Source organism: Didymella exigua (genome assembly GCF_010094145.1).
Source record: "Didymella exigua CBS 183.55 unplaced genomic scaffold M421scaffold_8, whole genome shotgun sequence".
In the NCBI taxonomy this organism is placed as follows: Eukaryota; Fungi; Ascomycota; class Dothideomycetes; order Pleosporales; family Didymellaceae; genus Didymella; species Didymella exigua.
Genome location: NW_022984782.1, coordinates 989,176 through 1,016,508, shown reverse-complemented (window position 1 = coordinate 1,016,508; position 27,333 = coordinate 989,176). Strand labels below are relative to the sequence as shown.

Genomic DNA, 27,333 nt, shown 5'->3' with positions numbered 1-27,333 from the left:
GTACCAACACATACCCACCACCACGTTGCCGGCACGTTTGTCAGGATTGCAGGGTAGAGAGACCAGACCCAAAGATTCAACATCTGTCAGCCGCTCTAGCAGCATGTGAAGCTGTCCAGCGTGCACTGAAGCTTCGCTAAGAACGTGCTTGGCATACAGGGACTTGCCCGATTGTAGGTCTTGCGCGTAGCTTGATCAGCTGAAGACGGCTCTGGATGGTTCTTAGACTATGGACTTTTCAAGTCTACCGACGTCGGCTTTCCGTCACATAGGCTTTTGTGCCTGTAGATCACTATAAACATGAACCTCTTCGGGTCGAGCTCTGATGCAGTGTGGCTTCAAGGCTTGTCTCTCGCTGGATATCTGAACTGTACCTCTTTTCGTTCAAGAATTTAACTGCCTCACTCGAACAACACATCATTCCCATCAACATGCAGCTGACTAAGTTGCTCTTTGCCATCACGACCCTCCTCGGCACCGCCTTTGCTGTGCCCGCAGGCAAACCTACGGGTGGTCCTGCTACAGCACAAGTCACAATCTATTCAGGACCGTACACCTGTGCCTCTGCTGATCAGGTACGATACAACATCGTGTTACTGATGATGCGCGAGATGAGACACTGACACGCAATAGCCTCCCCCAAAGGATGGCAGCGCCGGGACCTCCAAGATCGTTAACATTGCGGAAACGCAGTGCATCGTCGTCAGCATTGTAAGCCGTAGTCTTTCGTTTTCGGTAGCGTTTTACTAATACACGCAGCCCTTTGGAGGCGCTTTGACCGCGTCTATGACTGCCACACCCAAAACCGGCACGATAGGCTGCTATATCCAGATCTTCTCACAGCAAGGCTGCGGACTCACGCTGCAAAACCAATATCATGGCTTTCCGTTCGACGGCGTCACGGCTGGTAGCACAGTTGGCTGTGCCTCGCCTCCAGTACAGTCATATGGTGGACTGCAGATTGTATGTGGCTAGGCGAGCAAGTGCTGTCGCATATAATATCAAAAGTGCCAATTCTTGCTAGTCCTTGGGCTCCGTACTTCTCTTTGGTGTTGAGATGTTGGCAAGTGTGGTCTGGGATACAGCTTTGGTTAATAGCAAACAACTTGTTCCGTTTCTCTCACAATCTTCTAGAGGTAATCTATTACAACGACGTGGCCCTCAAATGTATCGCCCGTAAATATCTTGCGTGATGCTCACCCTACTGCGACACAGCTCATATGATCTCCATCAATGCGCATTACCTACTCTTTGCTTTCATCACTGTCGCTTCCGGACACACCTGCATTGAGTCTCTTCTCCTTGGAGATGGGATATTTTCTCAATCCAATGCACTCGTAGTTCTCGCAACAGAAACCTGAAATCTTTTCCTTCCCAAGACGACCCAGTCTACCAGTGCATAGATAATGACTCCTGTTGTGATAGGGCCTGCATAGTACACGTCGACTGAGTCGACAGGCAGGAATTCCGGAAACGGCATCCATATAAGCATGAAAACAGTGTGGCGCAGAGATGCAACATTGATGATCGGTCCAGCTCGACCAAGTCTGAATGGACCCCATGGAATCGGCGCCGGATGCGATGCTGACAGTCGCCACCAGGGGATGAACAAGATTGGGAAGAAGTATGATATGTACGAAGCTGAAGCCCGTAGTTAGATGAACGCGTTAAAGGCGGTGCTGCTTCCAACCCTGACAATACGAGAAGCAGTAGACCCCGGCACGAAGCATCAGGCCGTTGACAGGCGCCTTGAGAGTTGGATGGATCCGAGCAAATTTTCTGGAGACCTAGAAGGACCAAAAGAAGCAAGGAGGGAGGTGCGATCAAACTTGAAGAATGCTTCGGACATAGGCCATATCTAAATGACTCGTACGAAACTTCAATAATTACAGCTTCGATTGCTTGCCGAATGGTCAAACACCCGCAGGCTTGCTCTACGTCTCCTCTTGGCTCGTGGCAGGCTTCCACTCAAAGTGGTGCTTGTTCTCCACAGGCTTCTTGACCTACGCGTCCTGATCGCCCTTCTTGTCAAACATGCAGCTGCTGAAGTAGTCCAGCTCAGCCTCATAGAAGCTTATTGGTAGGTGTGTACCTGTGGAAACTTCAAGACACTCGAGACTAGCACTCGAGACTAGCACTCGAGACAAGGACAACCTAGTCCGTCTCGATTGCCTTGGTAATGACGCGCCGTAGAGCAGGAAAATATTTCTTAATATCCTTGGCGACAACTGAGGAGAAGTTCAAGTTGAGATCGTCTGATGAGAGGTTGTTTTTGAGCACAGGGGCAAGGACGTTAACGGAGATGTAGTCAACCTGGATGATGCATCCAGCACGCCAGATCTGCCACACTTGCGAATAGTCGATTAACCACTCGTATAATTGTGTTTCTTATCGGCACGTGCAACGATGTTCATGCCCTGGATGTAAATGGCGAGACAGGCTGCGTACGTAGCTTGGCGAATGTCCTCGATGAAGGCCTTCTTATCCTTGCTGTCGTCCAGCTCACTAGGAGGGAAACCGCCAGTAAAAGTTGCGTGCGCGCGTTTGCAGTCACCTCGATATGCGGATGCTGGACATATCGTGTGAGCGACGTCGAGTGTAAAAGCAGGTACGTGTAGCTCAATGGCCTCCATGTTGGACCAGATACCGGTGCCCTCCTCGCCAGTAATGTCATGTACGACCTTATCGAGGACTTCGGAGATAATGAGTAGATGTGGCTGAGGGTCTGAAGTCGACTTGTCCCCTGGTTCGCGCTTGTGGGAAAGGTCGGCCCCGATCGATACGGGAAATGTACCTTGCAGTCCATGCATAAGTGCGTGGGATATCGCTGAGCTAGTGATGCTTACCAATTCGCCTGCGGAGTTCCACTCCTTTAGCACATCACCAATCTCTTCATAGTCGAGACCTATCTTTCGCATGAGGCCCCAAGCTTCGCAGATGGTGCTCACCATGCCGTGTTCAATGCCATTGAGATTTGTGCAGCATCTTAACACAGTGGCCAGCACCACCCTTGCCTATGATATCCACGACAAGCTTGCCTTCCTTTTCCTTGGCTGCGACTTTCTGTAAAATTGGGAGCATCTCCTTTGGCCCAGACGCGTCACCGCCAGGGCACATCGAAGGGCCGGCGCGAGCCGTCTGGTAGCTACCACTCACACCACGGCCAATGTAGCGATCCCCGTGTCCTTGCACTTATAATGCCGGCGTTCGGTGTTCGCGAAGTGCTTGTTGCCGCAATTGAGGATAATATCTGCCCTGGATAGCTTGGGCATGAGGCCCTCAGGAACCTTTTCGCCGACACCTCCGTGTAGTAGAGCGAAGACTGGTTGGCGGGGTTCGGAAAGCGATTTTCAGAGTGAGCCGTAGTCTTGACGATGTGTCAGTATATGTCAGATCAGGGTCGGTGTATGCATCGTACCTTTGTGCTTCTTGAGCTTCTCGTGGTATCCAGCTTTCTCGGCCTTCTCAATCACCGCGTCTATGGCCTCAGAAGGATCCGAGAGGTTGATATGGACGCCATCCTCTGCGAATAGTAGGGCCGTGCCTTCGCCCATACTCCCGCACCCTATCATAGCAATCTAATCTCGTTAGTTTCCGTGTCTTTACGTCTTCTGTCAATCAGCCTACAGGTGCGACCTTGGATATGATGGTTAGTGCGTTGCGTCAGCCTCGAGCTGTCGAGATCGGTGGGATACCAGAAAGGCAGAGCACAAGATCAGAATGAAGAGGTACGCTAGGTTGGAGAACGCAGGAAGGGTAGGATCTTGGTAGTGAACTAGCTTGTCGAGGAATTGGAGCATGGCCGCAGCGAGACTCAGCAAAGAGCTTTATTATGGAACAATCCGATGCACGAAAGGTTGACGTCGAGTGGGGTAGGTGTGGTCGGTCCTAATTCAGATCTCTGATATTGGCCTATGGTCTTCAGCGATGGGTGAAGGAAGAGAGTGACAGCTCAGAGCTGAGAGGCAGCCAAGCCAAGACGACAATAACGATGCCGTCATTTTTGGCGCACTTGCACGCCCCGAAGTCAGGTAGCTCGCTCGGCGCTGTTGAGGTCTTGGAACGGTTGAGGGGCATTCACGGAAGGGAAGACGCCCACCGGACGAAGATGCACGCTAATATAGCCGCACGATGCGGAAAGCTTGACCAGCATCCTGCCCACAACGACCCGTCTGGACAACACCTCAAAGCTCACCACTACCGACCTTTTCGCAATCACCCAACCGCACACCAACACAATCGCAACCATGGCCGATACTGAAATGGAAGTCGACCAGGTCGAACAGTCCGAGGCCACCTCTACCGAATCCAAGGTCAACGATGCGCGCACCCGCGGCGGCGCAACAGCTGTGCGCTCAATCGAGGGATGGATCATAATTGTTACAAACGTCCATGAGGAGGCAACAGAGGAGGATGTCCAGGACATGTTTGGCGAATTTGGCACAATCAAGAACTTGCACATGAATCTCGATCGCCGAACGGGTTATGTCAAGGTATGCACACGTTCTGACACAGCTGGGGCACCATGTGTTGATTTTATCTAGGGCTATATCCTCATCGAATACCCCACCCTGGAAGAAGCAAATGCTGCGATCAAGGGTGCGAATGACGAGGAGCTGCTTGAGCAGAAGGTCACAGTCGACTTTGCCTTCGTTCGACCGCCGCCGGTAGGCAAGGGACGCGCCCGCGACCACGACAAACGATCTAGTGGACGTGGCGCAGGAAGGGCCAGGAGCAGGAGTCCTGGGCGTGACGGCTCAGATATGGAAGACTAGAGTGCATACTAGGTATCGAGGTAGCCATGTCCGCTAGGGTAGCAGCACCCAAGCCACAGGGGCCCAGCCGTGCCAGAGACGTCAACGAGCACGAATAAGCCCTCGAACGGGACCTACGGGAATTAAGACAGGCGCGAGGAGCGGGTGTCGGAGATGAATTTAGCCCCCCGGCCTTCCCTCTGAAAGGGCAGGTCGGGCTATTACATTTCACATGTAAGCTGAAGTGTACGCGCACCTTGAGCTTTGCTAATCAAACTCGCAGGTCTCATTACAGTCCCCCTGCTATGTACACTGACACCACTACCCTACTTCCAATGTACAGCGCAGCAGTACTCCTCAAGGCCGAGGGGCACTCGACTACATCGTCAGTCTCTACATCGCTGCAACAGGCGTGGGCATGATGGAAGCACTTCTTCGCTCGTCACCAGATGCGAAGCCTGCACAGAGGAGACCTGGACCTTTTTGCAGCATAAGATTGTGGTTCGAAGGCATCGACACATGAGCTCGGTGACCATGCGCAGTGTCACACACGGTAGATGCACAGTACACATCAACAAAAGGCGGCTGTCCGAATTGTAGCTTGTATCATCACGACAATGCAGTGACTCGCGTTGTGCTAAGCTATAGACCGAAAGCCGATTGGCTGGACTCATCTGAAGGGACCAACCACCTCCAATTACATGCAACACCAGTTTGGCTTTGTGCAATTGCGCACAATGCAAGCCTCTACTTGACGACTTCGCCATCAACATTCTCTTCTGAACAGCACAGCATCTATCTCTGCTATCGTCGGCACACTTGCGCTCGTGTGTCGGCCAACGGTCCCACTTTCAAGACCGCTGATCTCCACAGCTCCTTCTCATTCGAGCTTGGTCATCATTCGTTGCGCAATGTACCTTCCTTAAGCATAATGGCTCGCCTTGTACTATGAGGGTATCCCTGTCATCGTGGAGCTGTCGCCATCGTCATATCGTGCAGCGCATCGTATATAGTTGATTGCTTTCCGTGCGCCCTGTTCTGCATCTTCGCATCAGCATTCTTACAACATGCGTTTTTCGACTGTCGTTATAGGGCTCGTGTTCGGCCTCGAGGCCGCTGCCATCCGAGTAGGGCCGTCACAGGCTGGTCAGGTAGCTGCTGAGGTATGTGCAGACAATCGCGATGTCTTGTGCCGCAATGGGCGCAGCTCCCAGGAAGCTTGGTGATGCTTGTCGCACGTCTCGTGCCGACCGCTGAGACCCATTCATCGACTGCTACTTATGGTCACGAGCTCACGCGTTCGCAGCCTCATTACGCGAAGTCTCGTCGCAGCCTCTACAAGCGCGACGATGGACTCGATCTGACCCTACTGTACCCCGAACGTAACATATCAGTGCCCATTGACTTCTTCCACAACGACACTCGTTATGAGCCCCACTCCAACGATACTTTCAATTTGAGGTACTGGTTCGATGACACTTACTACGAGCCTGGCGGACCAGTGTTCGTTCTACTTGGAGGCGAGACTGACGGTGCTGGTCGTCTCCCGTTCCTGCAGAAGGGTATCGTCCACCAAGTGATCAAAGCCACCAAGGGCCTTGGTGTCATTCTCGAGCACCGTTACTACGGCACCAGCTTTCCCGTTGATGATTTGACGACCGAAAACCTGCGCTTCTTGTCGACAGAACAAGCTCTTGCAGAAATCGACTACTTCGCAAGAAACGTCAAATTCGATGGCCACGAGGACAAGGATCTCACGGCGCCTTCGACTCCTTGGGTCGTGTACGGCGGCTCGTACGCCGGTGCACAGGCTGCTTTCTTGCGTGTCACGTACCCCGAAACCTTCTGGGGCGCCATATCCTCGTCAGGTGTCACGTTTGCGATCTATGACTTCTGGCAATATTTCGAGCCCATCAGACTGTTCGGCCCTCCCGACTGCATCAAGAACACTCAAACTCTAATCGATGTCGTCGACAAGCACCTCTTAGGCAACAATACCGCCAACGTCCAGACCTTGAAGTCTGTCTTCGGCCTCGGTAATATCACTGACGACCGAGACTTCGCCAACCAGCTGACCGGCGTCTATGGGTGGCAGGGCACCAACTGGGACCCAGAACTCAACTCACCCTCGTTCTACAACTACTGCCGTAATGTCACCCAGTCTTTCGACCAAGCTGAGCCTACTACCGAGAGCCTGCGGCCCACTGTTGCCAGCTTAGTCTCAGCAGCCGGATACGGCAACGACACACTTGTGCAAAATATCACTTTGAATGCTATCAGCTGGGTCAATCAGACTGTTCTGCCCGGCTGGCGACAATCGAACTACACCCAGGACCGCTACTTCACCAGTTTGAACGCGACCGCTCTGCAGCAGCACACTTCTCTCGAGGACTACGATGCCACCAGCTGGAGCTACCAAGTCTGCACCGAATGGGGCTACATCCAGACCGGCAACACTCCCGCCCACATCCAGCCTCTCATCTCCCGTACGCTCGACCTCGAATACTTAACCTTCTTCTGCCGTGCGCAGTTCAACATCACCACTCCTCCCGATATCGAGAAGGTCAACAAGTACGGCGGCTTCAACATCAGCTACCCTCGTCTTGCCATCATCGGTGGCAACGCTGACCCCTGGCGCCCCGCTACGCCGTTGTGGTACCCTGAAAGTCGCGATGACTCGGTCGAGGAGCCGTTCCATTTGATCAGCCATGGTGTACACCACTGGGAAGAGAACGGTATTTTCGACAACGAGACGACACCTACCCTGCCACCGTACCAGGTCATCTATGCGCAGCAGTATCTGAAGAACTTTGTTGTGGATTGGTTGGATGAGTGGAAGGGCGGGTATCAGACGGAGCTTTAGATCCGCGTATTGCGCTGGATTCTAGTAGGAAAATTGGATATTGAGAGATTGGCCTTTGAAGTAGCCCCTGAGCATATTCATTGTTCACAACACTCTTGGCAAGGTGTTTGTCTGGTACGTGATCTGCACCCGAACTTAGGTATGCTATGGGGCAATACTGGACTGGATAAGGAGCGAACCAGAGCCTAAGCGAAAAACTTCTTGTTTCCACTCAACACTGTCCCGCGCGTCCTTTGTCACCTGACCTTGCTTGCAGTCCAACTTTCGTGCGTTGAAGTCTGCGAGCTTTGCCAGCCTTGTTCTGAAATGTCTCCGAGCCCGCCCATAGAAATGTCTCCGCGGATGCTGCTTACTCTATGGACACTATTAAACTCGAACTACCATCTCGCAGAAGACTCATTTAGGCAATATGGTGAGCTGTGCTTAAAAAAGCAAATGAAGCATAAGCGCTAGCCTCGCACCCGATATCTCGGCTACCAGTGTATGAAAGGTATTTAAGAGCAGTCGGTATTCGCTGAAGCAATCCAGTGCTCACTGACAAGCCCACTACTTCGTATCTTGTCTACTGTTGTCTTGATTGGGACCTAAATCCCAATAGACGCCACCATGACATTCGACGTCGACGCCATCAAATCCAAATGGCAGCAAGACCCTGACGCAGCGCAGCGCAGCGCTACAAATGGGCGGAGAATGCTACGCGGCCCTTCGCCAGGATAATGGTCCAGCTCACCGAGCAACTGAGTACGCTGAAGATTACGCCCGTTGAGATCTTCGACCTGGCCTGCGGCACTGGCGCCGTCGAGGCCGAAATCTACGCTTCTGTGCCAAAAAACTCCTGGACCGATCTCAAGATCCTGACGGGCGATGTGAGTCGGGCTATGCTGGATTACCTCAAACAGCGGGGCGAGGAGGCGGGGTGGAGTGCCCTGACGACGAAGATCGTAGACGGGAGTAAGCTGGATGAAAGCGGCGTAGGCAATTCCTTCACGCACATCTTCGTCGGCCTTGAAATCTTCGTCTTGCCCCCCGACACGATCAGGCAGCTAGTGGCGAAGCTGGCGCCGGGTGGTACGCTGGTGGTCACTACGTGGGCGTACCTCCCGTGGTTCAGTCTGCTTGCCAAAACCTCCGCGAGGATGAATGACGGGCCCTCTCTGCCGACTGAAGAGCACCTGTGGAAGGCCTTGACGGATGGACGGCCGTGGCTTGATGCTGCCTTTGTGAAGGAGCAGCTGGAAGAGGCAGGATTGTAGAAGGTGGAGGTTGTGCAGAAGAAAATGAAGATTGACTGCGGAATGCCGGACACGTTTACGACGGCGATGGGATTCGTGTTGGGACTGCTGAGTGCGGAGTGGCCAGAGGAGAAGAGGGACAAGTGGTTTAAGGGGATTGGGGATACGACGAAGGCGATTTTGATCGAGGAGGTGAGCGGTCCGCATCAGCATGTGTTCATGGAATTCGAGGGGATTGTCGGCGTGGGGCTGAAGGGGTAGCGGAAAGCATGAGCAGCTCTGCAGAGCATATCTGATTTACTACAGAGTTGCAGGTAGAAGGTATGATTGGGTATTTTCTCAATAGTAGCCGTACATACATGATTGTCCTAAACGCCATCGCTATGCCTTTTGAAATGGACTTTTACACCTCTTCTGATGTTGTCTCGAGCCATTGCCCAAAGTACACGCAGGTCCTGGCTGAGATCTCGCCTTCGTCGCCGCAAAGGTCGAATACGGGGCAGTTGCCGCACGGCGCATCGACGAAACCATTGTAGACCTTGGTATCGACTACAGTCAAGACGGTGCGGTAGTTCGTTCCTGAAATTTTCTCCAGCCTGCCATCAAGCACCATCATCTCTAGTAGCTGCTCCATGTCGTCTTCTCTCACTGTCTTGCCTCTCAAAACCTCTTTGGAGTTCAGCCACTCAGCTACCGAAGCCGATGTCGGGTATTGCGGACTTGTCCTGTGCACGATCTTTGTCGCATTCGGATCTCTAGGTGCGTGGTATGGCTTCACTGCCGGCGCGTCCTCGATGTCGCGTACCCCCTGCACTTGCGCCTTTTTCTGTGCGATTTCAGCTATCCTGTCAGGCCCCTCGTAGTCGTTCCAGTTGCCTGGGACCTTAATGCAGGTCTCGTTTTCGATGTGTTGCGCCACAATCTGCGAGATTGTTTCAATCAGCGCGGTGTCGAAGTCGCCCTCCGACTGCCATGGACCTCCGGCAATGTCTTCTGAAGGCCTCAGGTGCTTCAACAGGTACATCTTACGGTTGGGAAACTTGACGCTCATGACCGACTGCACCAGATCCTTCGACTCCAAGCTCTTGAGGCATTTTGTGAGGACTTGTTGTGTCACGTTCGTTCGTGCGCGCAGTGCCTTGGACCAAATGCCCTCAGCTTGGACTTGGTCGATGTGGTGGTACAGAAGGCGTTCGTCAGGCGTTAGTCGTCGCAGTCTTCACCATAATCAGCAGTCTCTTAGAGGTACATATGCGCTTGCCACCTACTTGTCAGCCTCCGCGCGCGATCGCAGTTTCCAGCACGGCTCTCCCTCGAACGTCATAAGCTTCATGAGATGTCGATCGCAGAGCTCCTGCAACAGCATGGTGAGCTCGGCCATAGTCTCCGCTACCTGCATATTGGACAGATCGCGCTGGAAAAAGACGGTGCCTTGGGATCTTAGGGCGCATTTGTCGTATAGCGCATCCGCGGGGGACGCTGCTTCGTTGTTCGCGACGTCGATGACTGGAGGCTCCTCCTCTTTGGGCACCATCGAAGGTGCCATAGGTGCGGCCATGGTATTAAGGATGTCTACGGGTCACCGTTCGATCATGGGCGTGTTGTTGCTGCCGAGGCGCAAGACTGTGGGAACATCAGCGGCGTGTTGCTCACAAAAAAGTGCTGTCACGTGGGGCCCACTTTAGCTGCGGGGAGCACCTCACCCCCGAGACTTCGATGCTTTCGCTTACCACCATTACGGTGCGTGAGTACGTATCAAGGATGCGCTTTCCAGCAGTTACGGGTCTCGTCAAACGTGCAGTTGACATCGTATCAATGAGGGCTGTATGGTACGACGTGAATATGTCATGGCAAACGCCTCTCGGGTGCCACAGACTTTGATACCCGTCAGAGCTACGTTGGCGACAACGGGTCTGTTATACTGCGTGGAGGTATTTGGGACTACATAGTCTTCGACACGGCAAATGATGACTATGAATGAGTTTCAATTTTCTCGCAACACACGGCCTTTTTGTTGTTGTGCGCGATATGCTATACTCTATGTATGGCGAATCTCAGCAACTCGCATATAGCTGTTCGGCCGCGTTGTACCTTCTCGGATCAGTAATTACCTAATCTAGGCGAGTTCCGTGTGGTCGGAGAATGTCATGCTGACGGTTGGGTCGAAGATTACTTAGAAGTGGGAGAGGAAGACATGCAGATTATAAAGATGATCTGATCTACGCCCGTGTGTATCATTATTCTACGGGGAAGATCACACGAGTAGGAGGCAAACGCATAGGGACATAGTTGATGAAGCGATGGGTTCCTAAACTAGCGGTAGCAGAGTATACGCAAGTGTGAAAGATACGCATGGCGGAACAAATTAATGTGTGTGCCCCAATGTACTCAAGACTCCCAGCTTCAACATTCTGTCTCAAGTAGGACAAATTGGACCATCGCGAGCTAACCTTTTTTTCGACTGATATACTTTCCGTTGGCGCTGCTGATACTGTTGCGTTCACAGAGTAGCAATTGATCGGCGCAGGTGAACCATACATGATATACCGGTCGATTCGAGGAGGCTCGACCGATGCGGGCGGGAGAGGCAAGGAATCAGCTCGAGACGACAGCTGTCCTACAAATGGCTGTGAAGTCTCAGCGGGCCTGCCGCAGAGTCTGTCTCGACCGATTCAGTATGGGAAGTCGCATCCCTTTTCAAGAGACGACGCAATGAAGTCTTGCTGAAAGCCATGATGCTCATTACCCAATCTCGCTCAATGTAAAATGATCGCAGCGTGTCAAGACCTCAGGCAAGCGGCAACATCAATACTTGTAGTGAGAAAAGGGCCCCATTAGATCGTGAAGGGCAGCCACCTTCTTGAAGAAACTTACCGATCTCACATAATATCAATAGACTATTGATTCGAAAGTCTACCGACACAGGCTCAGCCGGCGATGGCGTTTATGTGGTAGCAGCCTTATCCTCCTATAGCTGTCATTCCACAGTATACCAGAAGAGGCGCCTGAACCGGGGGTCTGCGCTGAGGGAAACAGTTTGCAACGCATCGCCGATTGATGTTTACTTTTCAGCCAATCGCATGTGGTCAAAACGATCGTGAAATTGTTCCTAAAGACCAGATTGAGTCCGCGGGTCCTCCGGCGATCAGGCTATGTGGCGACAGGGATGGCCGCAGTGTGGGCTGTTGGCCGATTAGGTGGCCGCAGCCACTTTTTGAGTTCATTTGCATGGGGCGCAATGCTGCGATATGCGAACTGGTCATTATGCAAAAAAAGCAAATTACTTTGCTTTACGCTTGTAAAGTGACAGGAATTTCCTCATCAGCAGACAGCAAGAATCAGGGCGAAGTAAAAACTTCATAGAAACTCGCACTTTCGTCATTTTACACATGCTATGCTACTGCGCCATATGAACATGGAAATCTCTTCCACTCGGCATTATTTGAAGTCGTAGTCGGGTCGTCAATACACGTCACTTGTTTGCCCCATTCATCGCCCCATACGGATGACACCGGCATGGACAAGCTTCTGGATCTTCGAGCGAATACCGGGATTCTTGAGATGTTCTTGCAGCGCCGCGGGATCGTCCTTGGCCTGCTGCAAGATGCTCTGCATGATAGGGTCTTGAAGAATGCTGACGATCTGGTGACCTGTTAGTATAATGAACTCGAGGACGGAATATGGATGGACATACCTCTGGGTCGCGCTGAACGCGGTCCATTGTCTGCTGCTCTGTCTCGCCCTCGCGTGCTGAGTACTGAGCTTGCAGAGCCTTAGTTTCTTGCGCCTGGATCTCACGAGCGTTCTTTCCATCATCATGCTCCATGGCTTCAGCGCAAACGTTGACACACTTGTTGTACTCCTTCATGACGAAGTAGGCTTGAGCCTTGCGCAAGTACGCGCGAATAAACTTGGGGTCAAGCTTGATAGCCTGGTCACAGTCCTCAATAGCTGATGGAAAAGCGAGGAGCTTGATGTAGCAGGCAGCACGGTTAGAGTAGCCTCGGGGGTCCTCTGGTGCGCGCTTGATCATCTCGGTGTATGCTTCAACGGCAGCGGGCCAGTCTGCCTCTTTGAACTTGATATTTCCAAGCTCGCGAGCATTCTCTGCCTCCTCAGGGTTGATATATGACTCCTTCTCCTGCTTGATTTTCGCCTTCTCTGCTGCGCGCAGCTTGGCGAGGACCTCGGGTGTGCGGTGCTCTGTCTGGGCCTTCTGGTAGAAATTGACAGCGTTGGCGAGGTCGCCCTGCTTCTCGTATGCGGTACCAATGCGCGCATACGCCTTGGCAATGATCTTGAAATCTGCATAGATCTCACGACCGTACTCGATAGCCTGTTGGCAGGCCTCGATACAGCCCTGGTAGTCACCCTTCTCGAACTTGGCTGCACCCAGGTTTGTCATGTAGGCAATGTCCTTGTGTGTCTCCCATGCTTTTGTGTAGTTCTCGATAGCCTCATCGAACTGACGCTTCTTGTAGAACTCGGTACCCTTCTTCTTCAGCTCATCGGCCTTGACCTTGTTCTCCTTGGCAGCCTTCTCCTCCTCTGTCTCCTCATCCTCAGGCTCCGGCTCCGGTGTGGGCTCCTTCTTGGGTTGTGTGGGTGCCGGTCGCGCATCTGGCATTTCGACGTCCTCCTGGGCCTCGGTAGCAACGGAGCTAGCACCACCCTGCTCACCGGGCCCGCCAAACTGCATATCGATGCCCAGAAGCACGCTCATAACCTGTAGGAAGCGGGGATCCTGCATGAACTCGCCCACCCTGTTGGGGTTACTCTTCAGCTGCTGGAGCTTCTCCATGAAAGCGGGATCCGCAAGAAGAGAAGCTGTCTTGGGGTTGCTGGCCAACTTTTGAATCATGTTGGGGTCGCTGAACATGCCACCAAGGCCAGCTGACGGGTCACCACCGAGTCCGTCTGCTGCAGCCTCCTGCTCGATAGCGCGGCGGACAGCCGCGAGACCCGACTTAGCTTGAGCATTGTTCGCGTCAAGCTTGAGAGCCTCGTCAAAGGCGTCTGAGGCTCCCACGAGATCGCCGGTGCCGTGAAGCGCTGTGCCCTTGCGTCCCCAGCCCTTTGCCCAGTCAGGCTTGATCTCTGTAGTCTTGGTTGCGTCCTCAAGGGCCTTTTCCCAGTTCTTCAAAGAGGCATATGCGCCTGATCGGTTCGAGTACAGCACGTGGTTGGACGGGTCGAGCTCGATAGCCTCGGAGAACTTCTCGCTGTGTGGTGTTAGTATATGTTGTTGCTGCGGCGGCAATACCTTTGGTGGGGCGCTTACATGGACTCCTCGAACTTCTTCTCCGCAAAAAGCTTGTTGCCCTCTGCCTTGAGCGCGTCAGCCATGATGTGATGTGCGGGTGAATGTGTTGTAGAGGTATCGTAGTAGCATGCAGCTAATTGCAGGCGTAGCGCAGGTAGGGCTCTGGTGCAGAAATACGTTTGGCCTTGCAGCTAGAATGTTCCAGCATGCAACTCTGGCGGGAGAGGAAACGTCTGTGCGCGTAAGGCTGAATGGTGTCATCCCACCATTGCCATGTGCATCAGGCTCAGTGAAACACCAGACCGGTGTATAATTGTAAGTGCGCCCTTTTCTGCGGCCTTTCCTGTCCTGCGTATTTTGCCTTCGGCTCGACCATTATGCTTGGTAACAGTCATCTCCTGCCAATGCATCCTGCAGGCCGCAGCTTCCTGCTTGTCCACAGGTCGTCTTTGCCCAGACCATAAAAGCTAATGTGCACAATAAGCCAATTGCATAGATCGTCTCTAAAATCCCTCTTGTGGACCAAGATTTGAAAAAAAAAAAAACGGAAGCATGAGCGTGGACAAGGCACTTGCCCGCCAGGCCGCCTGGAACTCCCAAGTCGCCCAGAGCGACTGCACAGACAAGATCATCGTACAAAACCTCGCCGTTACCGTCAATGCCGGCACAGACGTCTGGGGCCGTAAGAAGAAGCAACGAGCATTCATAAGTGTCACTGTCACCCTTGGTAACCACTTCGCCTCTGCATCGTCGACAGATACTGTCGATGAGAGCACCGTCCATTATGGTACTTTAAGCAAGGCGATTCAAGGTCGTATCCAAGACGACAGTCTGGAGTGGATGAGCACCGCGGACCTCTCGGTCGCCATTGCTGGCATCGTTCGCACAGCTGCTGGCTCAGCGCCCATCTTTGCAATCGAGACAGATGTCTGCTATCTGAAAGGCAGTATGTTCGGCGACGGAGCCGGCCACCAAGCATCCATTATCACGACAACCGGGATCTACTGTAACGTACTATACCTGCGAAATGTCCGCATACCATGCCTGATTGGCATAAACTCCAATGAGCGACTGCAGAAGCAGCCAGTCGTTGTCAATCTGTGGGTCGACTGCGTCCCTGCATCTCGTGTGGATGACTACGCAGCGCTGGAGACTGCACTTTTTCAGGTATGATCGGTTCGACTTGCCTTCGATACAGTTCTGACTTCTAGCAGATCGTCTCGGCGACAGAGTACGAGACCCTTGAAAGCCTCTTGGCATTCGTTGTGCAGGAACTGAAGGTCAAATTCTTCACCCAGGAAGAGGACCAGAGCGCATACATTCGCCTGCGGATGGAGAAGCCGATGGCGGTACCATTTGCGGATGCTCCTGCTGTCGAGATTACACGCCCATTGAGAGCCATGTAGGAAAGTGGTCGATGCACGGCAACACAACTGGTCAATACTCAAGCTTGAAGAGCTACAACAACGTATCGCTATCGCAAACTTACTTGGGAACCAGAAGTCCGTCCCTGATATGGCATGTGGCTCGTGCCGCTGGTTGTGCATAGGCGAGCACTTTACAGAGCAAGAAGTCAAGCTAGATTATATCGAAATAGATTTTCTGTGGATGGTGGCTGGCTGGCCATTTGCAAATTTAGCAAGACTATCAAATGCTAAAAACCTATACTTATGACAAGTCACGAGACCAAGAGCACATGGCTCTTTATTTAGTCGCAGCACAAGAAATTAGATTGTTCCAAGGGCCAAGTACCATTGCGTAAGTTCCAATGTTCTTACAGCGGGTACCTACATCAAACCGCCGAAAACACCCAAGGTGGCTTGCAGTCTCGAAGCAACTTGACTCGGGAATGTTGTCGAGGATACCCAGCTGTGTCAGTAGATCCCCCACGTGGCTCGAGCACATTCCGCGGACGTGAACGCGCAACGCCACCTGTGTTCACCGCGTTTTTCCGATTGAGAATGTGCCGATTTGCCAGGGTACGATCGAGGATGCACTGAGAGAAAATTCTCATTCCCCATGGAAAGAATATCGTCCGCATTATTGCCACAATCCAAGCTAAAAGGCCAGTCTGGGGAGTTTGTTGGGGAGACTGTCGGGAGGCGTTGGGCACGCTAGAGACGTTATGCAGCTGTCTCCCAGAACTTTAACCGGGCTGGGCTACGAAATTTCGGGCTGGCCATTTGGCCATAGCTCCTAGAGTACCGACCCTCAACAATAGAAGACAGTGCATCGCGACATAGCTACGGCATCAATTGGTCTAAGGGCTATGGGCTTCTGGCGCTTACGGCGTTGCCGTGACAGCTGTGTACGATGTTATCGTAGAGCACGAATGCTGCGCTGCGACGTGGAAGTCAGGGCAGGAGGGGCACGATTAACGCATACGCACCCCTCAACCTCAACTTCTCGACGGGGTGTTTCCGTAGACAGTAATGATAGCTGAGAGGCGCTGGGCTAGACAAGCCAGTGCGGTATAAAGCGTGCTCCCGTTCAGCGCCTTGCACGCCAACGCTCTATACTTTTACAGAACCTGGTTGCGCCCTCTCCTTAAGCTCCATCGCTGTTGCTAGGTCGAGAACGTGCCTTGACTTCCTGCCCCACTAGACACGTCCGGGCGCCGCGTGCCATTGCTTTAAGCAACCTGACCGCCTCGCCCCGTTCACTCCTATCATCGATTCACTCTCTCCTTTCACAGAGTGCACAGAGTGTCTTTTTCCTTCACACGCAACCCACACATACACAATGGCCGGTCGCGCTCTTCCTTCGCACCTGAAGCCCTCAGCCGCTGAGGGCGGTGAGGGTGGCTTCGCGCCTCGTCACCACGGCAAGACGCAGTCCCACGTTGTAAGTACTCTCCTTTCCTGAAGCTGCCCAGCCACTGGCTTCTTTTCCGCCTGTCTGGACGTCGCTGTGTCGAGAGGCACATCTGTACAGAATTGTGCAGTCCCAACGACTCGCGGCGAGCAATTGGACCTGCCGAACGCTTGCAGAAGAGACGCTCTCAGTCTTAAGCTGGCAGCAAGGGCTGGTTTCATAGGTGACCTTCAATATTCGTTACATCAGCGAATGCTTTGGTACCTTCACAAGTCCACCTGTTCCCTCAAATCTTCGGCAATATGCTGTCAACTCAACCATGTTCGCTCCGGCAGCATCTCTGACCACCTACACCCCGAGCGTGGCTGCAACCGCTTCGGGAGCTGTTCAGCTCACTCTTCCTTGACCTTTGCTAACACCATATTTTACAGGCTTTCGAGAACACCTCCACCAATGTTGCCGCTTCGCAGATGCGCAACGCTCTCAACAAGCTTGCCGATGGCGTCACCGACCCCGCGGAGAAGAAGGTGAGCAGTCTCTCTTCCCCACCCAGCAGACCTTCTGCTCCAATTACAGAAGAATGCGAAATTGTGGAATGGGTCACTCGCTGTCTGCCACGAGCACTCGGCGTGGTTGGCAGGAGGGGCTTTACGTCACTAGAACGCATGCTGACCCACGCAGTACTTCGAGACTGAGATGGACAACTTCTTCGCTCTGTTCCGACGATACCTGAACGATAAGGCCAAGGGCAACGCCATCGACTGGAACCGTATTGCTCCCCCGAAGAAGGAGCAGGTTGTCGACTACAATGACCTCGCCAACTCCGAGGCGGTCGAGTACCTCAACAAGCTGGCTGTTGTCAAGCTCAACGGTGGTCTCGGTACCTCCATGGGTTGCGTTGGCCCCAAGTCGGTTATTGAGGTCCGCGATGGCATGTCTTTCCTCGATCTGTCTGTCCGTCAGATCGAGTACCTCAACCGCACGTACGATGTCAACGTTCCGTTTGTCCTCATGAACTCGTTCAACACCGACAACGATACCGCCAGCATCATCAAGAAGTACGAGGGCCACAACATTGACATCCTTACCTTCAACCAGTCCAAGTACCCCCGTATCTTGAAGGACTCGCTGCTGCCTGCCCCCAAGACCCGCGACTCTGACATCGCCAACTGGTACCCCCCGGGCCACGGTGACGTTTTCGAGTCTCTCTACAACACTGGCATGCTCGACAAGCTCATTGAGCGTGGCGTCGAGACCATCTTCCTTTCTAACGCCGATAACCTGGGTGCTGTCGTCGATCTCCGCATTCTCCAGCACATGGTCGACTCAAAGGCCGAGTACATCATGGAGTTGACCGACAAGACCAAGGCCGACGTCAAGGGCGGTACCATCATCGACTATGAGGGCTCTGTCCGTCTTCTTGAAATCGCCCAGGTGCCCAAGGAGCATGTCAACGAGTTCAAGTCAATCAAGAAGTTCAAGTACTTCAACACCAACAACATCTGGATGAACGTCAAGGCCTGCAAACGCGTTGTTGAGCAGAACGAACTTGCAATGGAGATAATTCCCAACGGCAAGTCCATTCCTGCCGACAAGAAGGGCGAGGCCGACATTTCCGTCCTTCAGTTGGAGACAGCTGTCGGCGCTGCCATCAAGCACTTCAAGGGCGCCCACGGTGTCAACGTTCCCAGGAAGCGTTTCTTGCCCGTTAAGACCTGCTCCGATCTCATGCTGGTCAAGTCCGACCTGTACACCCTCCAGCACGGCCAGCTCGTCATTGACCCCAACCGCTTCGGCCCCGCTCCCCTCATCAAGCTCGGTTCCGACTTCAAGAAGGTTTCTAGCTTCCAGAACCGTATCCCCTCGATCCCGAAGATCGTCGAGCTTGACCACCTGACCATCACTGGACCCGTCAACCTCGGCCGCGGCGTCACACTCAAGGGCACCGTTATCATCGTTGCCACAGAAGGCTCGACCATTGACATTCCCCCGGGTTCCATCCTCGAGAACGTTGTCGTCCAGGGTTCCCTGAGACTGCTCGAGCACTAGATGGATATGCGCGGCGTTGTTGAAGTTTTATTAGATTTACGATAACATAGGTCTTTCTGGCGTCGTTTGACCACGATAGATGGTACGCACGTTTGTAGCTTAGCGAGCCTCTTTCCACGCGACGGGGACGTAGTGATGCACGCCTCGGACGCATTACGGATTTAATAAATCAAAAGTTGCATCTTTGAATTTGCGCATGAGTCAAGTGTTTGCTGTCTGCTTGATTAATGCCTCGCGCCCAATTTGGGCATGGGCTTAGCGGTGATGTCAGCCGAGCTTAAGCTGCCTGCCACAGCCTCCGTTGCACCACAGCGCATGCTTGAGCCCTTGAACCGGAGGCGCAGTCAGCTGCGTGCGCATGGCTGCGAACCCAGCTATTATAACAGGTGTGACGCCTAGTAATCAGCAGCAAAACGATTATTTCCCGCGCGACGCGTTCGTTGTTACATCCTACAGCCTGGGTACTTATTTCAGCGGGGCAATTCGGACATTGCATGTGCAGGTATTGGTACCCAACAGATCAGCTGAGCGCGCGTATATGTTACTCGTGAGGCTGTTCACACTCCCGCATGGGCGTTATGGCCACAGCGACGCAAGAAACCAGAGAGCAGCCGCCGCCTGAGAGGACTGCGAACGATGAAGCTGCTCGGCGTGAAGCCTACGACTACTGGGGTTATCTGCTGAGGACGGACAAGTGCGGCACACCGATGCTCGACCGTCTGCTAAAGGGGGTCGCGGAGGTCATCGTGAGTGGAGGACCCAATTACCAAGAACGTCGCCTGGGGATCTAACGTTGTTTGTGCAGAGCAAGAAGTTTGAGCCCAGTGACTCGCCCGACCTCACGCCATCCCAGATCGCAGCATGGTACCGTGCAGTCGGCGGCAACTATGATATGCTCTTCACCGAGACAGCGCCCTCGTCGATCGCCTTCATCTATCGTGCCCTCGGCGCATTCCATAGCCTCCAGCCCTCGGCGAGTGACGATGGATACTCGTCGCCAGCGGTACCAGCACTCAAGAAGCAGGGCTTCGTGACATGGCAGACCATACAGTTGCTACTCGGACCACAAGAGCATGTTCCCTTCCTTCAGAAATCGGTCGAGCAATTCGATGTGATCGATCCAGACACGAAGCAGCCTTTCCTCAAGATACTGCCGAGCGAGTGCTTCCCAGACAAACCGGACGAGGCAATGGAGGAATGGTACGAGGGTGTTGCTACTAGACTTCGCAGGGAGGCAGACGAGGAAGCAACCGGAGTACGTGCGGAAAAGGAGCCGCGAGGCGCAGCCGACTTGTCAGGAGACGGATCGTCGGCAGACGAGAGGACGGGCGCATTCAAGTACTTCGAGGATCCCATGTACCGCAAGGCCAGGCCAAGACCAACGTACATGCGCCATGTATCGAAGGAGCAAGCTCGCGCGAACAACGATGGACCGATAGCAAGAGTCAGGCACATGCTCAATCCGTGGGCCAGGCGGCGTAGTCTTCCACCAGGCCGGTATGAGGATGACAGCCTCTCAGACGAGGATGCGACCCCCGTTGCACCCAATCCAAATCAGCGCTACCCCACCCACAAGCGCCCTCACCCACCTCGACGAGAGAGCTCGCTGTCTACTACAGACTCGGACTCCGATCCCGATCAGCCGCCTTCGAGACAACGCACACCTGTCCTCCGTCACCATAGGTCGCACGAACAACAAGCAGTCTCGCCGAGGGAGTACTTTCCGGCCTATCATGAACAACACAGGCCTTTGGCGCCCCAACGTCTATCGAATGAGCGGCTGGATGCCAGGACGTCGAGTGCGCCTTCTCCTGTTCCTATCTACGGTCCTACAAAGTCTCCCCTCTTCGCCACAACGGTCGCGCAGCAAATGCAAGCGCGAAACCACTACGATCGGCCTCTTATGACTGCGCGGGGAAGCTACAGACCTGTGCCGGCGCCAAACGTCAGATATGCAAGTCATTCGACGTCGGTGAGCCCACAGCACGCCAACCCACCATACGCGCGCGACCACGACCGCTACGGCCACGGCGACAGAGACACATCATACGAAGGTAGTAGCAATCATGGGAGCAGCCAATCGCATCGCCGGCACTCGTCAACAGGGGATGCGATGTACCCACGCGAGCGGTACGAGCGCGACCGTGAGCGTGACGGTGCGCGAACACGCTCCCACGACCGTGTCCAAGATGAGTGGGACGAGGGCGAACGAGACAGGAGTCGGGGCAAGAGAAACTACGACCGGAGTCGAGAGCACAGCCGCGAGCGAGAGCGGGACCGGCACAGAGCAAGCCACAGGTATGTCGCAGGCGTCGAGGGCGGTGTCAGCGGGAGGAGGTATCCTGTCATGTCTGCCAATCCTTCTTACTAAAAGGTGCATGTAGGGTCGGAGGACGCATCGTCAGGCTGCTGAAGGAGTTGTGAGACGGATGGGACGTATGTGGGTACAATGGCAGGTGTGGCTGTGGTGGCTGTGCGTGGCGCAGGCTTGCAAACCCGTGGGGTGGAAGTGAGGCCGGGGAAAGGCGTGGCACAACGAGTAATGACTAATGATGATACGACACAATCGCGCAATGCGCCTGACGGCACAAGTGCCGATTACAGAGATGGATGCCGTGTCAGAGTGCGCGGAGGCTGCGGATGCTCGAGATGAAGATTTGCAGATGGTGTTCAACACGATTCGGCGCAAAATGATCAGCCTGAAATGATGCGAGCTGGATCGGACCCTGCTGAAAGCGGACAACGGGGCTCGGCGACCACGACGAGCCAACCACAGCAGCTGCAGGCCGCAAGCGGAGTCGCCGAAGCGCTGCATGCTGCACGAAGCAGCTGCAAGTGAAGCACACGGAGCTGGCAAGCCTGAGAAGGCAAACTACGGCTGATGAGCCAGATGTCAAATAGGTAGGTAGCGATTTAACCATGGTCCATGCTTGGTCGTGTAGATCGATGGCACTGCCACAATATGTAATGACATGGCGGTGCTAGCTTTTCTCGCGGGCCCGTGAGTAGCGTTAGAACGTGAAGCTCCCATAGAGCTCCTCGCTCCTGAGAGAGCTGTCCCGCTTCGTGCATCCTTCCACACGCCCGCCCCTCTCTCGGCGCCCATTGTTTCTCAGCCACTCTCCATTCTTTCGCCGGCTGCCGTGTTTACTGTGCTCTTGCCAAGCACCTCCAATTGGCCCGGCTGTGCACACGAGCTGTTGGTTGCTGGGTTAGCTGCGGGACGTGTGCACGCCTCCGGTCAGATAGCGAGGCCGTCTAACCGGGTCAGCCAGCAGGTTCGCTGCAGCTCCACGCCCAACACACGAGCGCGCTGTCTGTCCTCTGTACTCTCTGTCCTCTCGGCTGAAGCCCGGCTATCTCGACCGTCTCGGCCGTCTCGACTGCGCGCCCACCCCTCTCCCCTCGCTCTGGATGCGCATGCGAGCAGCGCAGTGAAGCCGAGCCATGTCGCACCCCAATGGCACAACATCACAGGCTGCCTCGGAGCTGAAGCAGCAGGGCGCCCTCGAAGCTGCGCGCGACCCCAATTCTAGTGTCACGGCTGAGGCCGCAGAGCAGAGCGTCGTCGAGCAGGCGCGCCAGGGCGGCAGCGCGGCCTTCCAGTTCGACCCCAACGCCAGCCCCGAGGAGAAGCGCGCCCAGGCACGGGCACGGGTCCCGCCTGGCTTCCACCACGAGCGCAACCACAATGCCACCGCCCTGGTCTCGGACGCCGACGACGGCGCAAACGGCGCGCCCAAATACGACCTCCCTCCGCCCACCAAAGCCGGCGCTGTCGACCCGCCCTCGTCCCCCACTGCCAACGGCCATGCGTCGGAGCTCGATGCAGATGCTCGCTGGGAGCGCGTTGGCTGGGCTCCCCGCTTCGGCATGCCGGGCTCCGAGGACAAGGACGAGGACGAGGGCACCTTGCTCGACCACCAGACGTACCTGGAGGGCCAGCTCGACGACAAGTTCTTTGGTGACTGGTACCACAATACGGGCGTCATCATATTCGCCTGTCTGAGCTCGTGGGTCGTGGCCACGCTAGGTGGAGGCCTGGGCTGGATCATGATCATCATGGCCATCTGCGGCACCTACTACCGCACCTCGATCCGCCGCGTGCGCCGAAACGCCCGCGACGACCTCAATCGCGAGATGGCCAAGAACAAGCTCGAGACGGACACCGAGAGTCTAGAGTGGATCAACAGCTTCCTCGTCAAGTTCTGGCCCATTTATGCCCCTGTGCTCTGTGACACGATTGTCGGCTCAGTCGATCAGGTGCTGTCCACCTCCACGCCTGCATTTCTGGACAGCTTGAAGATGAAGACGTTCGTCCTGGGTACCAAGCCACCGAGACTGGAGCACGTCAAGACGTACCCCAAGACTCAGGATGACATCGTGCTCATGGACTGGAAGTTCAGCTTCACTCCCAACGACGTCAACGATCTGACTGCGCGACAAATCAAGAACAAAATCAACCCCAAGATTGTCCTTGAGATCCGCATCGGAAAAGGGCTTGTCAGCAAGGGTCTGGACGTCATTGTTGAGGACATGGCCTTTTCTGGCCTTATGCGCCTGAAGTTCAAGCTACAACTTCCGTTTCCTCACATCGAAAAGGTCGAGATGTCTTTCCTCGAGCGCCCGACCATCGACTACGTCTGCAAGCCTCTCGGTGGTGAGACATTTGGATTCGACATCAACTTCATTCCCGGTCTAGAGACATTCATCATGGAGCAGATTCACGCCAACCTGGGCCCTATGATGTACGATCCTAACGTATTTCCCATCGAGATCGCCAAGATGCTTGCAGGTAACCCCGTCGATCAAGCCATCGGCGTGCTGCAAGTCACCTTCCATGGAGCACAGGGCCTCAAGAACCCTGACAAGTTCTCTGGCACGCCTGACCCCTACGCGACTGTCTCAATCAACAACAGGAACGTGCTGGCAAAGACCAAGACTGTGCATGAAAACGCCAACCCTCGCTGGAATGAGACTGTTAACATCATTGTCACATCACTGAAGGACTCGCTGACCATCAACATTTTCGACTACAATGACATTCGCAAGGATAAGGAGCTTGGAACCGCCACGTTCGCGCTCGAACAGCTCGAGACAGAGACTGAGCACGAGAACATGCACCTCGAAGTCATGTCTGGTGGTCGACCACGCGGTATTCTCCAGGCTGATGTCCGCTTCTTCCCTGTTCTTGAAGGCGCCACGCTGCAGGATGGTACCAAGGAGCCACCACCAGAGTCTCGCACTGGTATCATCAAGTTTACCGTCGAGCAGGCCAAGGATCTGGATGGCACCAAGAGCATGATCGGCCAATTGAGCCCATACGCTCTCCTGCTTCTCAATGGCCGCGAAGTCCACAGGTCGAAGGTTATGAAGCGCACAAATATTCCCATCTGGCCCGATGCGAGCAAGGAAATGCTCATCACAGACCGCAAGAAGGCGAAGCTTGGTCTGGTAATCAAGGATGATCGCGACCTGGCTGCGGATCCTATTCTCGGAACATACCAGATTACCATCGATGACATGCTCGAGCTCACAGCAAAGGGTCACGAGTGGTACAATCTGGCTGGCGCTCATACTGGACGCGCGAAGATGAAGCTCGAGTGGAAGCCTGTCGCACTGAAGGGTTCTCTGTCATCCGGTGGCTACCTCACACCAATTGGTGTCATGAGGCTACACTTCCAGAGCGCTCGTGACTTGAGGAATCTGGAAACCATGGGCAAGTCAGATCCGTACGTCCGCGTCATACTGTCTGGTGTCGAGAAGGGCCGGACTGTCACGTTCAAGAACAATCTGAACCCCGACTGGGACGAGGTTGTCTACGTCCCCGTACATACTGTACGCGAAAAGCTGACGCTCGAGGTCATGGACGAGGAGAAGCTGGGTAAAGACCGCTCTTTAGGTCATATCGAGCTGGCTGTCGCCGACTATGTTCAACAAGACGACAATGGCGATTACATTGTTCATGAGCAGAAGCAAATCACCTCCGGTCCACTTCGGATGTCAGGTATCTCGGCTCCCAAGGGCACACTGAACTACACCTGTTCATTCTACCCCACAATTCCCACCTGGGATCCTGAAGAAGATGCAGAAGAGGAGGAAGAGAAAGAGACGACACCGCCGAATGGCAACTCTCGTACGGCTAGCATCCGAACGGCAGGGTCCAAGGCGCAAGCTTCGACTCACGCGCGCACTATGTCTGGCACAAGCCAGCTCGTTAGGTCCGAGACTGCAGGCACCATCTCCTCACTTGCAGCGAGCAGCAACAACAGGGACAGTGCCGCCGACTTGGCGAAACAGCTCGAGAAGAACGAACATCAACAGGACGAGCCGATCCCAGAAAAGCACAAGATCGAGAAGCTGCGCCTCAACGCCGAGGATCTGCAGCAGTATGGTAAGCTGCGTCGCGAGGAGAACGATATAGGAAGGTTTAAACGGTTGAGTTGGTGTCCCCAGCCTGCTGCCTTGCACCTATATTCTTATCTTCCTGTTTGACCGAACAGTGCTGACGATTGACAGAATCTGGTCTTCTTGTGTTCAAGCTCATCGACGGTGAATTTCCTGATGCGGGCGGATACGTTGATGTCCTGATGGACGACATGGCATACCCGAGCTACTCCAGCGCCAAGATCAAGAGCCGCCATATGACCTTTGGCGAAGGTGAGTCTTACCATGACTGGCTACCGGACGTTACTGATCCGTTGTAGTGGGCGACACTATGGTCCGTGAGCTCGACTTCTCTAAGATCACCCTTCGCATCATCGAGCACATCGACAAGGATGGCGATGGTGATGACGACCATGTGATTGCCAAGCTCACGGGCAGCACTATCGACACATTGCGGAGATGCCTGTACACACCTACTCAGCTCACGTTGAAGGACAAGCATAACAGGGAGTACAAGATCACCGTCAGTCTCAAGTATCTTCCCGTCAAGATGCGCCTGGACCCCAGCGAGTCATTCAACAACCAAGGCACACTCCGCGTGGACGTCCTCGATGCAGCTGATCTGCCTGCCGCCGACCGTAACGGCTTCTCAGATCCTTACTGCAAATTCATGCTCAATGACAAGGAGGTCTACAAGACGAAGACACAGAAGAAGACACTGCATCCAGCGTGGAATGAGTACTTCGAGGTGCCGGTGCGGAGTCGAACGGCAGCAGACTTTGTCGTAAATGTGTACGATTGGGACTTTGGCGACAAGGCTGATTTCCTTGGCAAGTCTGCTATCAACCTTGAGATATTGGAGCCATTCCAGCAGCAGGAAGTTACCCTTGGCTTGGACGGCAAGAGCGGTGCTATCAGGCTCAGGATGCTGTTCAAGCCCGACTACGTCGTTCGCGCACGCCAGGGCTCCTCTACCTTTTCCGGCACCTTCGCTGTCCCCGGAAAGGTAATCGGTGCACCCGTCAAGGGCGTAGGGAAGGGCGCAGCTTTTGTAGGCGGCAATGTCGTCCGTGCAGGCACCTTCCTTGGTCGGGGCTTCAGGCGCAGAAAGTCGCGCGGTGCGAACGGTGACGAGGACCTCGAGCGCCCCTCCTCCGCAGACAGACCTAGCATGGACGTTCCGGTTGTCTCAATCGAAGAAAACGGAAACCCATCCTCCGTCTCCGCCGAGCCCACAACTCCTAATCGCAACACCGCCGAGCACAACCGCCACCGCAGCTGGGGCGCGCAGTCTTTCGCCAGCCGCAAGGGCGACAGCGCGGTCCCTGGTGCCGGCGACCACGGTACCGCTAATATTCAGATTGTAAGTGCTGACGGCTTCCCGCCTGGTACGAACCTCCGCGTCTTCGTGTCAATGGGCAAGAAAGATGTCCACAAAACAGACCATGTCAAGACGGCCACGGGCTCAGTCGAGTTCCCCCATGAATCCTTCAAAGTGCCTTGCACAGCCGATTCTTTCTTCAAAGTCACCGTCAAAGACCACGCGACGTTTGGCCGCGACGACGAGCTCGGCGAGGCACAGTTCACCATCGATGACTCTGGTGCGGGCGGTGAGAAGAACGTCGGTGTCGGCAAGGGCATGGTGGTCATTAGAAGCAGTTTCATCCCTGCTGATGCGGGAAGTATCGCGGGGAGCGTGAGTCCGCGGGTGCAGAGGGAGAAGCGGGGCTTGTTGAGCAGGGGCAAGGAGAGGAGTCCCGCGCCGCCGGGTGCCTAGAAGGCAACTGCCACATCAAAGATGCAGAGAGCTCGGTATAGCGGTGTCTCTGCATGCTGTGGTAGCGAGGCTAGCCTGGCTTCTAAGAGGAGCGTCCACGAAGAAGTGCCAAGGGGCAGAACAACAGCACGATGAACGATGTAATGGTTGGATTCTGTGGGTTCGTGCCATGAGGATTCCCTAGATTCGACTGC

The 27,333-nt window shown here is 54.4% G+C and overlaps 10 protein-coding genes across 10 annotated transcripts; 7 read left to right on the top strand and 3 right to left on the bottom strand.

Annotated features, from left to right (window-relative positions):
- The first annotated feature begins 34 nt into the window (after positions 1-34).
- On the top strand, positions 35-1,164 carry M421DRAFT_418909 (uncharacterized protein). The gene is made up of 3 exons (XM_033591937.1): positions 35-575; positions 634-711; positions 760-1,164. Exons 1-3 carry the CDS (start codon positions 432-434, stop codon positions 973-975), a joined length of 438 nt encoding a protein of 145 aa, XP_033450859.1. The 5' UTR covers positions 35-431; the 3' UTR covers positions 976-1,164.
- An 839-nt stretch (positions 1,165-2,003) lies between these two features.
- On the bottom strand, positions 2,004-4,803 carry M421DRAFT_99883 (6-phosphogluconate dehydrogenase C-terminal domain-like protein; the record flags this gene model as incomplete). Its single annotated transcript, XM_033598813.1, has 7 exons — positions 2,004-2,111; positions 2,185-2,370; positions 2,406-2,929; positions 2,994-3,151; positions 3,193-3,322; positions 3,419-3,523; positions 4,785-4,803. 7 exons carry the CDS (start codon positions 4,801-4,803, stop codon positions 2,004-2,006), a joined length of 1,230 nt encoding a protein of 409 aa, XP_033450858.1.
- Positions 4,804-5,751: 948 nt separating this feature from the next.
- Positions 5,752-7,832, top strand: M421DRAFT_418906 (peptidase S28). Its single transcript, XM_033591936.1, has 2 exons — positions 5,752-5,917; positions 6,061-7,832. The coding sequence occupies exons 1-2, from the start codon at positions 5,822-5,824 to the stop codon at positions 7,615-7,617; spliced, it is 1,653 nt and encodes a 550-aa protein (XP_033450857.1). The 5' UTR covers positions 5,752-5,821; the 3' UTR covers positions 7,618-7,832.
- Positions 7,833-7,975: 143 nt separating this feature from the next.
- M421DRAFT_377826 (uncharacterized protein) lies at positions 7,976-9,150 on the top strand. The gene has a single exon (XM_033589831.1). It carries the CDS (start codon positions 8,334-8,336, stop codon positions 8,868-8,870), a length of 537 nt encoding a protein of 178 aa, XP_033450856.1. The 5' UTR covers positions 7,976-8,333; the 3' UTR covers positions 8,871-9,150.
- Positions 9,123-10,461, bottom strand: M421DRAFT_418904 (RNA polymerase Rpc34). The gene is made up of 2 exons (XM_033591935.1): positions 10,118-10,461; positions 9,123-10,066 (listed from the first exon to the last, which is right to left on the bottom strand). Exons 1-2 carry the CDS (start codon positions 10,405-10,407, stop codon positions 9,253-9,255), a joined length of 1,104 nt encoding a protein of 367 aa, XP_033450855.1. The 5' UTR covers positions 10,408-10,461; the 3' UTR covers positions 9,123-9,252.
- A 1,877-nt stretch (positions 10,462-12,338) lies between these two features.
- Positions 12,339-14,195, bottom strand: M421DRAFT_99880 (TPR-like protein; the record flags this gene model as incomplete). The annotated part of the gene is made up of 3 exons (XM_033598812.1): positions 12,339-12,491; positions 12,544-14,071; positions 14,131-14,195. The coding sequence occupies 3 exons, from the start codon at positions 14,193-14,195 to the stop codon at positions 12,339-12,341; spliced, it is 1,746 nt and encodes a 581-aa protein (XP_033450854.1).
- A 231-nt stretch (positions 14,196-14,426) lies between these two features.
- M421DRAFT_418902 (uncharacterized protein) lies at positions 14,427-15,858 on the top strand. Its single transcript, XM_033591934.1, has 2 exons — positions 14,427-15,279; positions 15,327-15,858. Exons 1-2 carry the CDS (start codon positions 14,665-14,667, stop codon positions 15,516-15,518), a joined length of 807 nt encoding a protein of 268 aa, XP_033450853.1. The 5' UTR covers positions 14,427-14,664; the 3' UTR covers positions 15,519-15,858.
- Positions 15,859-16,854: 996 nt separating this feature from the next.
- M421DRAFT_3639 (UDP-glucose pyrophosphorylase) lies at positions 16,855-18,975 on the top strand (the record flags this gene model as incomplete). Its single annotated transcript, XM_033589699.1, has 3 exons — positions 16,855-16,956; positions 17,358-17,453; positions 17,608-18,975. 3 exons carry the CDS (start codon positions 16,855-16,857, stop codon positions 18,973-18,975), a joined length of 1,566 nt encoding a protein of 521 aa, XP_033450852.1.
- Positions 18,976-19,553: 578 nt separating this feature from the next.
- Positions 19,554-21,346, top strand: M421DRAFT_58158 (uncharacterized protein; the record flags this gene model as incomplete). Its single annotated transcript, XM_033595569.1, has 2 exons — positions 19,554-19,721; positions 19,781-21,346. 2 exons carry the CDS (start codon positions 19,554-19,556, stop codon positions 21,344-21,346), a joined length of 1,734 nt encoding a protein of 577 aa, XP_033450851.1.
- Positions 21,347-22,422: 1,076 nt separating this feature from the next.
- M421DRAFT_58373 (tricalbin) lies at positions 22,423-27,139 on the top strand (the record flags this gene model as incomplete). The annotated part of the gene is made up of 3 exons (XM_033595593.1): positions 22,423-25,369; positions 25,495-25,635; positions 25,683-27,139. The coding sequence occupies 3 exons, from the start codon at positions 22,423-22,425 to the stop codon at positions 27,137-27,139; spliced, it is 4,545 nt and encodes a 1,514-aa protein (XP_033450850.1).
- Positions 27,140-27,333: the final 194 nt, after the last annotated feature.